Source organism: Micromesistius poutassou (genome assembly GCF_964030765.1).
Source record: "Micromesistius poutassou genome assembly, chromosome: 20".
Classification (NCBI taxonomy): Eukaryota; Metazoa; Chordata; class Actinopteri; order Gadiformes; family Gadidae; genus Micromesistius; species Micromesistius poutassou.
Window position 1 is genome coordinate 6,077,455 of NC_140290.1, and position 13,460 is coordinate 6,090,914.

A 13,460-nucleotide genomic window follows, 5' to 3' on the forward strand; every position below is an offset into this window, starting at 1 on the left:
GAACCTCGGCACTATGCAGAAGACCCCCCTCCTCCCCCTACGTTAATTAAACGCTTAAACCGACCGGCCTCTGCGCAAAGGAAAAGAAAACAGCCGCAGCGGCACACGGCGTGCAATTTGTCCAGCAGAGCTGCGATAAGAAACCATAAAAAAGGAAGAACCTGAAATATTAATGAGTGTGCGATTCCGCCCTTCATTGCACTGAGTCGCCTGTTTCACAGCCGATCCATTGTTGCTTTTTTATGTCTTCCCTTTTGAGCTCTAATGGAAGACGTCGCCCGGTCCCCATTGTGGATTTTGTAGCTCAGTTCAATCACTTTTTGCGGCGTCACATTTTTTATTAGCCAAATAGATTTCTTCTTTTGCCGAATGAGGAGGATTTAATAGTGGTGTTGGAGGGGGGGGGGAGAGGGGAAGACCCGGGCAAACGTTCGGTGGCTTGGGACTCATTGCTGGGCGGTGTGGCGTCTTTTACTGGATTGTGATTTGTTTTTTTTGACGTAACCTATTTCTATCTCCTGTTGGCGTTGACGACATGGCTCCTGCTGTTTTTACAGCAGGAGCCCCCCCTCTCCCCCCCCCCCCCCCCCCGCCATCTTCCAGGTTGTTGATTTGCACATCAGACAACACACACACACACACACACACACACACACACACACACACACACACACACACACACACACACAAACAAACACAAACACACACTCAAACACACACACATGCGTGCGCCTTGCAATCTCGCAGGCCTGTGAAGTACTTTTCTCATTCATCTCGACTGTAACAAGTGAAGGGAGCGAGAGAGAGAGAGAGAGAGAGCGAGAGGGAGAGAGGTGGGTGAGAGAGAGAGCACCAAAGTGTAAATGACATCACCTTGAACTGCAGACTTTGCTCATTTTAATTGTCCCCCTTTATGGGAATCTTCTTCCATATAGAGCAGAATTTTCCTCCTTTTCGTTTTGTTATGGCAGGTGTTGGAAATATGGGGTTGTGGATGTGTGTGTGTGTGTGTCTTTATGTGAGGGTGGGGGTTGGTGTTTGCCATAAACTATTAAAGATGCTATCCTGGCCCATCCGTGACAAACAATATCAGCCCAGCTCAGGACCTCCACCTCTCCCCCTCTCTCTCTTTCTCTCGCGGTCCTCTGTTCTGCACCCCAGTTCTCTGCATCCTATCCCGTCCCACACACATCTTATCTCTCAATTTTCATCTCTTACTCTGCCTCACTCTTTCGCTACGGTGCTCTTCTCTCCTTCCCCCTCTCTCTCTCATCTCTCTTTCGCCTGCGCTCTCTGTCTCTCGCTCTGTCTCATCTATCACTCTTTCTATGTCTCTCTCCCGCCTCTGCTCTCTCCTTCTCCCTCACTCTTTCCTTCTCCATCTCTTTCCCTCTCTGTTTCTCTCTCTCTCTCTCTCTCTCTCTCTCTCTCTCTCTCTCTCTCTCTCTGTATCTCTTCCTCTTGCCTCTCTCTCTCTCTCTCCCCCTCCCTCCCTCTTTGTTTTCACCACTCGTTTTCATCACTCCCACATCACTCTCCCGTATCACTCTGAATCTAAATTGTGCGCTGCAGTGTGCAAATTGCCTCATTTGCCGTGGCCTACTTTGTATACACAAGTTAAGAAAGAAAATGGAAAAAAAAAAAACGATATGGCGGTGGAGATTGGGTGAAAGATGTACAATAGCACACAACCCAACGAGCTGTTCTGTAGCTCGGCCAAACATTCAACGCGGGCCTTGGTAAGCGGCTGGAGGACGGGAGCGAGGGTGGATCGATGGCGCCGGGTGCGTTGACGCGTGATGAATTGAGGAGTTCATCGGCTTGATGTCTCTCTATCTCGCTCTCTCTCTTTCGTGTTCGCACACTCTATCTCTCACTCTGTCACTCTCTCTCTGTCACTCTCTCTCCCTCCTTCTCCCTCAATCGCTCTCGCTCTTTCCCTGTCTCTCTCTCTCTCACTCTCTTTCTCCCTCTCTCTCTCTCGTTCCCTCCCTCTCCCTCCCTGCCTTTCTCCCTCTCCCATCCCTCTTTCGCACACCCATCCTCCCTCTGTCCCTCTCCCAGTCCCTCCCTCCAATGGCACACTTGCGCAAGAGTGAGAAATAAGAACAAATGAGTGTGTTGAAAGGCACGGTGTGTATCCATCTGCCGGGGCCCTGTGTGCTATCGACCGGCCCGGGGCACTTAAAGCCCTGATGCATTGTGAACACGGCCACGTTCTCTCCTCACCCCAACCGCTATACAGCGGCACTGGGTAAGACCGCGCCATACCGCTTTCTCACTCACACACACACACACACACACACAGACGCACAGCTGCACACACACGGACACACGGACTCACACAGCTGCACACAGCCGTGCACACACACACAGACTCACACACACACACACACACACAGACTCACAAACAGAAGCACACACACACACACACACACACAGCCTCACACATGCACAGCTCCCCCCCACACACACACACACAGCCTCACACATGCACAGCTCCCCCACACACACACCCACACAGACACACACACACACACGCACACACACACTCACAAATCATTCTAGCTCAGCGACTCAGCGACAGCCGCAACGTTCATCTTCTGCAGTTAAAATCTAAAACCTCAGTTTGTCCTTTGCAGCCACCATGTGTTTTTTTTTCTTTTGACGGGTAAAACGGCAAAAAAAAAAAAGAGAAAAAGCTGCACTGTTATTATTACATACACTCTCCTGCGCTTGCTGAGCCCACCTGATGCCTCTTTCGGGGGTGTCTGACAGCACTGCGTGGGGCCTGACTCGGGCTGAATTCTGCCTGTAATTAGGAAGCCCTGCTCCCATCATGCAGAGCACGGGGGACAGGACCAAAGAGTTCATAATTAAGGACGCACGGAAACCTAGTTGTTCACAGTTGAGTTTCAGCTCGTTAGGTTTTTCCTGGAAGCGGGAGCCGCGCCGGTCACAGGCCACCATGTCAGGGAACATTCTGGTTGGACGGCCCTCGTTGGCACTAACAACCGCAGTAAAAATATCATCGCTCTCGTTCTCGCACTCTCTCTCTCTCGCTCTCTCTCTCTTTCTCTCGGTCTTGCTCTCTCTCTCTCTCGTTCTCTCACTCTCTTTCTCTCTCTCTCGTTCTCTCCTTTTCTCTCTCTCGCTCTCTCTCTCTCGTTCTCACCTTTTCTCTCTCTCTCTCTCTCTCTCTCTCTCTCTCTCTCTCTCTCTCTCTCTCCGCTCTCCCTCAAAGGTCAAAGGATCTCCGGAACTACGGAACTACGGAAAGTGATGAAAAAAAAAAAGTTAAAATCCGAACTCTCGATTGACCGCAACCTTTCGGGAAAAGTTCAAAGCCATCACGGTGTTGCCGTGGGTGGGGGGGATGGGTTGGGGGGGTGGGTGGGGGGAGTACTCCCATGTACCTTTTTAGCCTCTCCTTTCCCGTCGATGCACACACACCACCTAAACGAGGTCTGCTCCCCCTGACGAACGTAACTCGTCGTTTGTTCCTGACGTGTTGTTTTTCTCTCTTTTTTTCTCCCTCTCCCTCTCAGGTGGTCTTCGAGGCCACGGTCTCCGAGGAGCGTCAGGGCTACATCGCCCTGGACGACATCATGCTGCTCAACTACCCCTGCTGTAAGTGGGCCTGGCACCACCGCACCACCGCACCACCCGCACACCACTCCACATCGCTCCCCCTCCATCCTCACTGACCTTTTTACGGAGGCTGGCTGGGCAAGTGGACAGGCGGCAGGGCGGGGGGGGATGGTTGAGAGGTGGGCGGACAGGGGTTCGGGTTTGGGTTTTTCCATCATTTTTCTCCTCTGCAAGCTCCCTAGTAAGAGGTCCCTGTAATGTCCGACCGAGCCCGTGTGTGTGAGCAGAGCGGCAGGTCACGGCCCGGAGAGTTCACTGAGATTCGATGCTGTTTTACAGTCTCCAGGATGCTAGGGGGCGGTAGATAGAGAGAAGAACACAAATTTGAATTTCACAGTGAGTGTTCAGAACGTTTCTGTCACGTGACTGGCACCAAACTATCCTGCGAGTTAATGTTGGCCCCCCCACTTTCTTTCAGACAGATTTCCAGCAGACCTAGCCTGTGTCATAACCCTGATTGTCTAGCAACAAACTGTTGTCGCCGACAAACAACATGTAGTGTTGTTATCAACGTAACGTCATTATGTAGGCCATCTTCAACACGTTGAGCATTGAGACAAGCAATTACTTAAGGAGGAACCTGATCGATTTCCCAGCAGGCAGCAGGGCATCACTCTCACACCACAGGACCATCAGTCCGTCCATCTGCATCGGACTATGGATGCACTGGGGTTTAAGTTGTGGGCAGTACCTGCATGGCATCCTACCCCCTATCTGTCTGTTTGTCTCCCTTGCCTGTCTGTCTGTCTGTCTGTATGTCTGTAGATGTTTAATAGGGTTCATGGATTCGTCTCATACGCCATCTCCAATGTGCAGTGTTAGCGAAACAATGCGATTTCCTGCAGCGTACTTGTTGCGTCATGTCCTGCCTACTGCACGCTCTAGCCAGACGTCCTCGCCTCAACCAAACAGAGTGTCCCCAGTATGTCACAATGTCTCTGACACGGACAGTGTCAGATTCCCGTGTGCTACATGTGTGAAAGGGCGAGTCCGGACAATGTCCATACCTGACTCTCTGGACATTGTCCGGCGAAAGAGAGTGAGCGAGAGAGAGAGAGAGACAGAGAGAGAGAGAGAGAGAGAGAGAGAGAGAGAAAGCTTCAGTTGGCCCAAGGGAGGAGGGCTAGGAGCGATCAAAGGGTGAGATGCAATCCCCACGCGCCCCCGCCCCCCCCCCTCCTTCTGCCAGCCACCTCCGATGACATTCAAAGCGGACACACCACCACCCAACAGCACCTGTCTTACTGCCAGAGCCGCACAGCGGGGGGGGGGCGGCCGTCTCCTTTGTCCCGGAAGAATGGCTGACCTTTTCCTCTCTATTCCTTTTCTCATTTTATTCTCGGGTGATGAGCGTCGCCCTCGGCACACAGGCTCTCTCCAGTGTTTTAAGCTAATTTGACGGAAGAGCACATGAGTGACGGGTGGATCTTGATGAATCCTGAGCCTCTCTGAGCCGCGGGATTACGAGTGTTTTGTTCTCGACCCGCCACGCCACAGAGACCCGGCTGGCCGGCTGGCTTTAGACGACGGCGCGTAATAAGCTCCCGTGATTTGTCTCACTTTTTTTATTATTTTTTTGCTTTGCCCGTCCTGTGCCACGCCAGAGGCTCAGCGTCACCTCGTAAAAACCTTTATGGCTTTTATGTCACACTAAGGGATGATTTTCTCCTCGATCAAGCCCTTCTCTGTGCTAGCGATGTTATCTATATCCTAGTGCCGTTATCTCTGTCCTAGCGATGTTATCTCTGTCCTAGTGCCGTTATCTCTGTCCTAGTGCCGTTATCTCTGTCCTAGTGCTGTTATCTCTGTCCTAGTGCCGTTATCTCTGTCCTAGTGCCGTTATCTCTGTCCTAGTGCTGTTATCTCTGTCCTGGAGATCGTGGAAGGGGTGAAAGAGAGGGAGCGAAAAATTTTCTGAAATGTTCTCTAAACTAAAGCTCCCTCAGAAAGTCAGAAAGTGCTTTGAACAAAGAAATGCAGGACAGTTTTCAGAATATGATACGATTGTTAATGAGTTCATAATAGCTCCAGTAAGTACCTAGAACGAGGTTGCGTCGTGTCTGATTTGAATGTGGGCTAGTGATGCCCGTTGAGATTGTCATTGTAATCAACGTCTCTAAATAAACGTGACTCCACTTGCCTTGATTGCAAAAATCTTTTTTGAAACTCCTGCATCTATCACCCCAGTCTTGGTGGAGCGCTCCACATTTGGACGGTTCGATTCGAGAGCACTGGATAGTAGCGGGGCCGTTGCTATGGCGCCAATCGCCATCACCACCACACCACAGCCCTCACGAGACCTAGTCCGACTCGGTTGCAGATGGTACTGCCGGTGCCCCAACTGTCGCAATTAAATAATCGTCTCTTTCATTCAGAGCTCTATCCTATCCTCCCCACTGGTCGGTCAGGGCACCTACACACAGAAACAACAAATTACAGCGGACCATGCACAAGTCAGATTCCGGTGGCACGATGTCAAGTTAGTTAATACTTTGCGTGGGAAATCGTTTTCTGAGCAATCTGCACACACATGATTCACCCACCCTGTACGGACAGACACACACACACACACACACACACACACACACACACACACACACACACACACATAGAGCATTTAGACAAGCAATTAATTAAGGAGAAACCTGATCGATTTCCCAGCAGGCAGCAGGGCATCACTCTCACACCACAGGACCATCAGTCCGTCCATCTGCATCGGACTATGGATGCACTGGGGTTTAAGTTGTGGGCAGTAGATTGCACCTGCATCCTACCCCCTATCTGTCTGTTAGTCTCCCTTGCCTGTCTGTCTGTCTGTATGTCTGTAGATGTTTAATAGGGTTTATTGATTGTGGGAAGGATTTTTCAAGTGGAGGCAAAGTTGCATTTTGCTCCGTTTACCAGAGACACTCAAGGCAGAAAAAATGAGGGGGAAGGAAAAGGATAGGGAGTGAAACCAGACTCTATTTCGGCAGAATTAGAACCCTTTTCTGAGGTCTGTTACCACGGAAACCTTAAGAGTCCCTGTTGTGTCGGGTCGAAGGGTTGTTACCCTGGCACTAGGGACGATTTGGATGATGTATTTAAAATAACCCTATTTGAAAATCATGTAATGGTTCAGTATTAAAAATATGTTTGAAAAAGAAATGTGCAGTTTGAAATACCAATCTTTCTACTCTGAAATCAAATGTATTTCTGGTCTGTCTCACTAAGACTTATCTGAGGGCGATCAGTGATTAGCCAGAAAAAAAGCCCAATATTTAATGTAAAAGGTAATTACACTTGTGGCTTCTTTGAGATTAGTAGAGTTGGAGGTGGAGTGGTGTGCCAAAAAGCTCCCATACAATCACTTTTAAGCATCATCATCAGGAGCCTGTTCATTGGCTGACTTTGAGGGCTTTGATGTTTTGTGTCTTGTCTCATCCTGTATGGACATGAGGTGGATGTAAGTATTACTCAGAATATAATATAACAGAATAGAATATAAATAGAATTGAACAGAATAGGAATGCACCTCCTGCAGCCTTCACTGTTACTATAATGCCTTTTAAACCAAACGCTTCAAGGATTAAAACACATCCATCCACAACTCAATTCACATCACGAGAACCGTGCAGATTCATGTGGTGTATGTTTATTTATATATCGATAAACGCACATATATCTAAATGTACAGATATCAATGTAGAGATATATGTATAGATAAATATATATACAGTATATGCATCTATATATTTATATATTTTTATTTTCAGTCAACTTAACATGTCTTACTCCTACCTAAAGTCAAGAAAAAGTTAAACTCCTAAAAAGATAAGGCAGGCATTGGCCACAGTGCAAAGTGATGTAGATATTGGCTGGCAGTAAACGCCTGTGGGTTTGCCAGGTTCGAATGTCCATTTCCAATTGACTGGGAGAGATTCAATATGGAAAGTCTGGCTAAATGAGCCGGAATAATTTGAGCCGCTGCAAATGGGGATAAGCAAACCTCATGGATTTTGAGATTGAAATGATTTTGTTTATGTTTTTTTTTTTTTTTTAGAAGCTAAACAGAAACATTGGCACTGTTTACCAGAAGACAAGAAATTAACCCGTCGGCTTTGGCTCTCTGTGTGTATATTGCTGAAGCTCAAATAGGCAGATTTGCTTTTTTTAACCTTCCTGATTTGAGACTGAACCAGACTGAAGGCATATATAAATCCAAATTATAACACACACCCAGCCATGTTAAAATGTATAACTATCATTGATAATTAGTCAGACAATTATTCATGATTATTTAACCAAACCAACAATGTATTTCATCCTTCATTCATTATTCATTGCCTTGCGTTTTGAACCCACCCATGCATTGTCTTGGCAGGCTCTCAATTCCATTGTCACACTTGGCGTTAAATTATCGACTTTTGTACCAGAAAAACACAAGATTGAATTCAGCCCAAAGTCGTCTGATGTATAATCTATAAACTATTGACTAGTACTTTCCCTAAAGCAGGTTTATGTCTAATAATGTTGCCACACCATTCATCATCTTGATAACATGACAACAATGCTTAAAAATACCACCGCTTCTGCTCCGGCTCACAGTGCGCTGCAGTCACTTTGGGATATCATCATCGTTATGCCAACTCCCCCCCCACCCCCCGCCCCCGCCCTGAAAGAAACATAAAACACGCCCACTTAACACGTCCAGCCCCTCCATCTCTCACCTTTACTGTCGGCCACCAAGGGCAAACTCTTTAAAATGTGGAGGAGGGGGGGGGGGGGTAAGAAAATGATGCCAGAGATTGTAGCTCGCAGCTGCTGTGACGCATCACACATGCACACACGCACACACACACACACACTACAGACACACTCACTCACACACACACAAACACAGACATTCTCACTCACACACGCACGCTCACACACACACACACGCACACACGTACACACGCATACACGCCCACACACACACACACACACACACATACACACACACAGGTGTGCATGCAATGTACAGTATGCTTCGTCTGTTGTGTGTCTTAAATACACACACACGTGCGCACACGCTTTCTAAATCGCGAAAGGATTATGTAACCATCCTACGTTGTAATATTTTAAGAGCAGAGTATAACACTAAAAGTACCCGGTTGTTTGTGTTAAACGGCTGTGGGGGACGATGAGCTCATGCGCAAATATCAATGCATAAAACAAAGATCACGTACACAAATATAGAAGTGTACCGTTCCACGAGAACAAAAGCACTTCGCTTGCTCATACAGTCCCGCTGTGGATTTATTAATGTGTTGTTCAATATTTGTATTTGTTTCGGTAAATTGAGAATAGTTTTTTGCGAGTGTTGGAGCGTCCCCGGCCGGATTAGAAGGACCATAAGACGGCCGCAGCATCGGTGCTCAGCTGTGGCGAGGCACGGAGATGTGTCTTTTTTTCATTGCTGGTCCGTCGGAGGAAAAATGAGAGCAATTTATAAGATACTAAAGATTTCCCATGCCTGATGAATGGATTGTGCGACACAAACAGAAGACTTCTGCCTGTGCCAACACAGGCAGACCAGAAAGGCATTCCGACCTTGTCTCACACATAACAAATACTGTACACTGCAGTCTGCACAGGCATACTGAAATACAATGCGTACATGTCTGTGCGGCAGTATTGCCCTTACATGCGTTTTCATTATTTCCATATATAACACTGTGTCCATAGGTAACATGGAAAAAGTGTGCAAGCAACACTTTTCTATGAGTGCACACGCATAAGAAAAGTTTGTTTGTGGTTGTTTTTATGTGTCTATTCACACACACAGACATGCACACCCTCCTGCTTGTGTTTGTCCTTCAGTATACTTATTATTTTATTTTTATATATTTTTTTACAGACAAGGTGCCCCACTTCTCCCGCCTGGGCGACGTGGAGGTGAACGCCGGGCAAAACGCCACGTTCCAGTGCATCGCCACGGGCAAAACAGCCGAGTCGGAGCCCTACCTTCTGGAGGTGAGCGGGGGGGGGGGCAGGGGGGAGCTCCTGTTTGGATAGAGAGGAGTGGAATATAAAAAGCAGGCTGGGATGATGACAGCACATGGATGAGATTAGGCCCGCCAGAGGACAAAATAATAAAATGGGCAGAAGTGAGTGTGATAACAGACAGAGATGGAAGAAAAGTTGGATAGAGAGGGAGCGAGAGAGAGACACCGAGTAAGTGTGAGTGTGAGAGAGGGGGAGAGAGAGAGAGAGAGCGACGGAGCAAAGCAATTACGCTGGAAACAAGTTCTCACCTCTGACACGCTGACATGCAGTGGTTCTTCATTTAAAACCATACACATTATCTGCTTCTGCCAGCAAAGCGGCAATAACAATAATAAACGTGATAATGGGAGCGTCTCAAGCACTAAACAGGCCTGCAGCCGTGTTCCTTGTCACGTCTTATCGCCACACGGCTTCCTATTGAAATGGAAATTGAGATTTTATTGAAAAACGTGAGTGCATCTGACGCTCTGTAATGGCGGGAAAGCATCGCCCTCCATCACTTTGTCTCTCTCTCTCCGTCTCTGACACACACACACACACACACACACACATACTTACTCTAGAACGTGCTGCAGCTGAATATTTTCCCTTGGTTGGAATATGTGCTAATATTAGTGTTAAGGAATAAAAAAAGACCTGGCTCCAAAGGCCCTCACTCTCACTGTGTCCTTGAAGCCGACACATCTGAGTGCTTTTGAGATGACATGGGGGGGCGTAAAGGAGGCCCCTGCTGCAAATGAGGCCCCCAGTGCGTCGCGCCCTTCCATCACTCACGCTGGCGTTTCCACGCACTACTTTACATCCCATCATATCCATCGCCTTTCTTCCTCCACCTTCCCCTCTCTCCTTCTCCACATGAAGCCTCTGAACCTTGGCAATGGCGTGCTATATATATATATATATATACATATCTATAAAATAGTATTCATTTCCAGAATAGTTTCTCCGTGGCGTCCTGAATGCAGCTGTTCAACAGATCGCTAGATGCAAAGACGTGTGTGTGTGTGTGCACACGAGCATGCACACAAAAGAAAAAAACACACACACACACACACAGACACAATCACGTCAACAGAGCACGTCCCCCGCTATCAACACACGGTAATTGCTCCGTGCGAGATATTGCCGTGAAGGCTCATTGCCCAAATTCTCCCCAAACGACACCTCTCTTTCTTCACCACACCAATTCTCATTACGAGCGAGCGAGAGACGAAACATCCACGTGTAATGGCATGGAGAAAAAAAAATAGGGTAACAAGAGATGTATGTCGCACCATTATCGCCTTCTGCGGTTTTCTTTGCTGTGCTGACGTGGGCCCTGTTTGTTCATAAGCGCCGCAGGCTAATTGCTTTGGGTCGCTTTGAACCAGGCTGCTGTACTGTTTGCCGGAGTCCCTCCTCACTTCTCCTGACCGGGGGTGGCTCTGCGTGGTGGTGGTTCAGTGGTGGCCTCCTCCTTCTTGATTAGCGTCATTAGATCGGTGGTTTAACAGGTGTATTGCTGCTTTTCTCCACCATATGGTTTGTTTTTGTTTTGTTTTTCGTTTTGTGTGCATTCGATGATTCGGCAGAGCCAACGTCAGACATTATGGACCGAAAAAACCCGGCAAACAAAGACAAGTGTAAACAAACGAAAGAGATTTGGTTCACAGCCAAAGAACGATTGGTATGAAAACTTTATATGAAAAAAAATGAACTTTCGATAACAACGGCCCTTACACTTCCATAAGCCACCCCTGCTGCCTTCGCCTAATTACATTTCCCTTAAAGCTATAGAAAGGCAGCCTTGGCCGTTCTCCCATCCACATCCCGCTAAAGCAATTTAAATATCCAGACGTGTCAGAGTGACTTCAGCGGCGCGCGGCTGCAGGGCGGCGGCGGCAGGGGAGACAGCTTATGTAATAAGACGTGTGTTCTGTAAGCGAGGAGCGGGGGGACGCTATCGACCGCACCTGCCACCTGCTCATTCACACAGAATCCGCCCTGGTTTGGCCTCCTTTTCTGTTTTTTTTGGGTGGGTTGGTCCGTCTCTTTCGTTCGGGGGGGACGATGGCCAAGAGGCTGTGAGCAGATCACCCCAAAGGGGAGACGCAGGCTTGTGGAAGACACCTGGTCGCGTCCCTCCAGCCCCCTCACATCATCATCGCCACCCCCACGTCCACATCAGTGGCCGAAGGAAAAGAGGTTTAGCTGAAGCATTGTTTTTGTGCCACAGCAGGCAGCCAGTGTCTCTCCCTCCCCCGCTGTCGCTAATTCCTCCCCCCCCCCCCCACCCCCACTTCCCCATGAGTCGCTTTCTGATCGTAGTGCATCGTTTGACATCATTTGTCTTCACCTGAAAGGGCTCTTCATGGTACCTGGGTAAACACAATCACCCGCCACGCGGGTCAGCGGGCCAAGCTCATCAACTCTCTCTCCACTTCCTCCCTCCCCACCTCTACTCCCCTCCCTCCCCTCCCCCCACCCCCCCCCCCGCCCCTTCTTCGTTACCGCCCTCCCATCCATCACTCCCTCCCTCCTCTTCCCTCCCCTCCGTCCTACCCTCACCCATCCATTCTCCCTCCCTCTTCCCCTCCCTCAATCTTCCTCTCCCTCCTTCCCTCCCTCCCTCTATCCCCCTCTACCCTCTCTCTACCTTTCCTCCCTGCCTCTCCCTACTCTCCGCTCCCCCCCCCCCCCCCTCCCCCTCCCCTCTCTCTCTCTCCCCCCCCCCCCCCCCCCCCCCCCACTCCCTCCCAGCGGCGTAACGGCGTGGTGCTGGACACGTCCTCCCTGTCGCGGCTCAGCCACAAGCGCGTGGCGGCCACCTTCCAGGTGGAGGCCCAGCGGGGGGAGCAGGACCTGTACCGCTGCGTCACGCTGTCGCCGCGCGGAGCCGCCGTCTCCAACTTCGGCGAGCTCATCGTCAGAGGTGAGTGTGTGTGTGGGTGAGTAGGGGTGGGTGGGGGAGTGTGTGTGTGTGTGTGTGGGGGTGGATGGATGGGTGTGTGTGGGGGTGTGGGTGTGTGTGAGTGTGAGTGTGCGTGTGTGGAGGAGGTCGAAGGCGTGTGTGTGTGTGTGTGTTTGGGTGAGTAGGGGTGGGTGGGGGAGTGTGTGTGTGTGTGTGGGGGTGGATGGATGGGTGTGTGTGGGGGTGTGGGTGTGTGTGAGTGTGAGTGTGCGTGTGTGGAGGAGGTCGAAGGCGTGTGTGTGTGTGTGTGTGGGGGTGGATGGATGGGTGTGTGTGGGGGTGTGGGTGTGTGTGAGTGTGAGTGTGCGTGTGTGGAGGAGGTCGAAGGCGTGTGTGTGTGTGTGTGTGGGGGTGGATGGATGGGTGTGTGTGGGGGTGTGGGTGTGTGTGAGTGTGAGTGTGCGTGTGTGGAGGAGGTCGAAGGCGGGTTCTACGGGGTACTTGTAAAGAGATAATCTCTTCTCTCCCGCATGAAAAAGAAACAACTTTAAAAGAAGATGGCACATAGCCCCCACCTCCCATTACAATTTGTTTTGCTTTGTTATACCTACTGCAAGGTAATATGTTTGCCTGGTTGAATTGTTAGGGTTTTTACATGTTGCCGGTCGCCGATCAATTGAGAAATAGAAGGCTCAGCTTCCTGCTTTAAAAACCTAGGCCTTTACAAAAGATAAAGGATGGTAGTGTAATAGCAGGTCCAAGGATTTTAGGGTCGATGAAGGGGTACTTGAGCTGTACTGATAAGGCTCTCATACATAAGACCAAAAAGGTAACACAGAACACTTTTCCAATTGTATGAGAGTTGACATGAGTCTTTCCACAATAATGA

General features: G+C 49.3%; 1 protein-coding gene across 1 annotated transcript in view; it reads left to right on the forward strand.

Moving 5' to 3' along the window:
* LOC311365309 (receptor-type tyrosine-protein phosphatase U-like) overlaps positions 1 to 13,460 on the forward strand; it is a 125,956-nt gene that overhangs the window by 72,805 nt on the left and 39,691 nt on the right. The window contains exons 4-6 of the mRNA XM_084484824.1: positions 3,549 to 3,630; positions 9,533 to 9,648; positions 12,421 to 12,592. Coding sequence (XP_084340950.1) covers positions 3,549 to 3,630; positions 9,533 to 9,648; positions 12,421 to 12,592 — 370 coding nt within the window. The remainder of the gene's footprint in view (positions 1 to 3,548; positions 3,631 to 9,532; positions 9,649 to 12,420; positions 12,593 to 13,460) is intronic.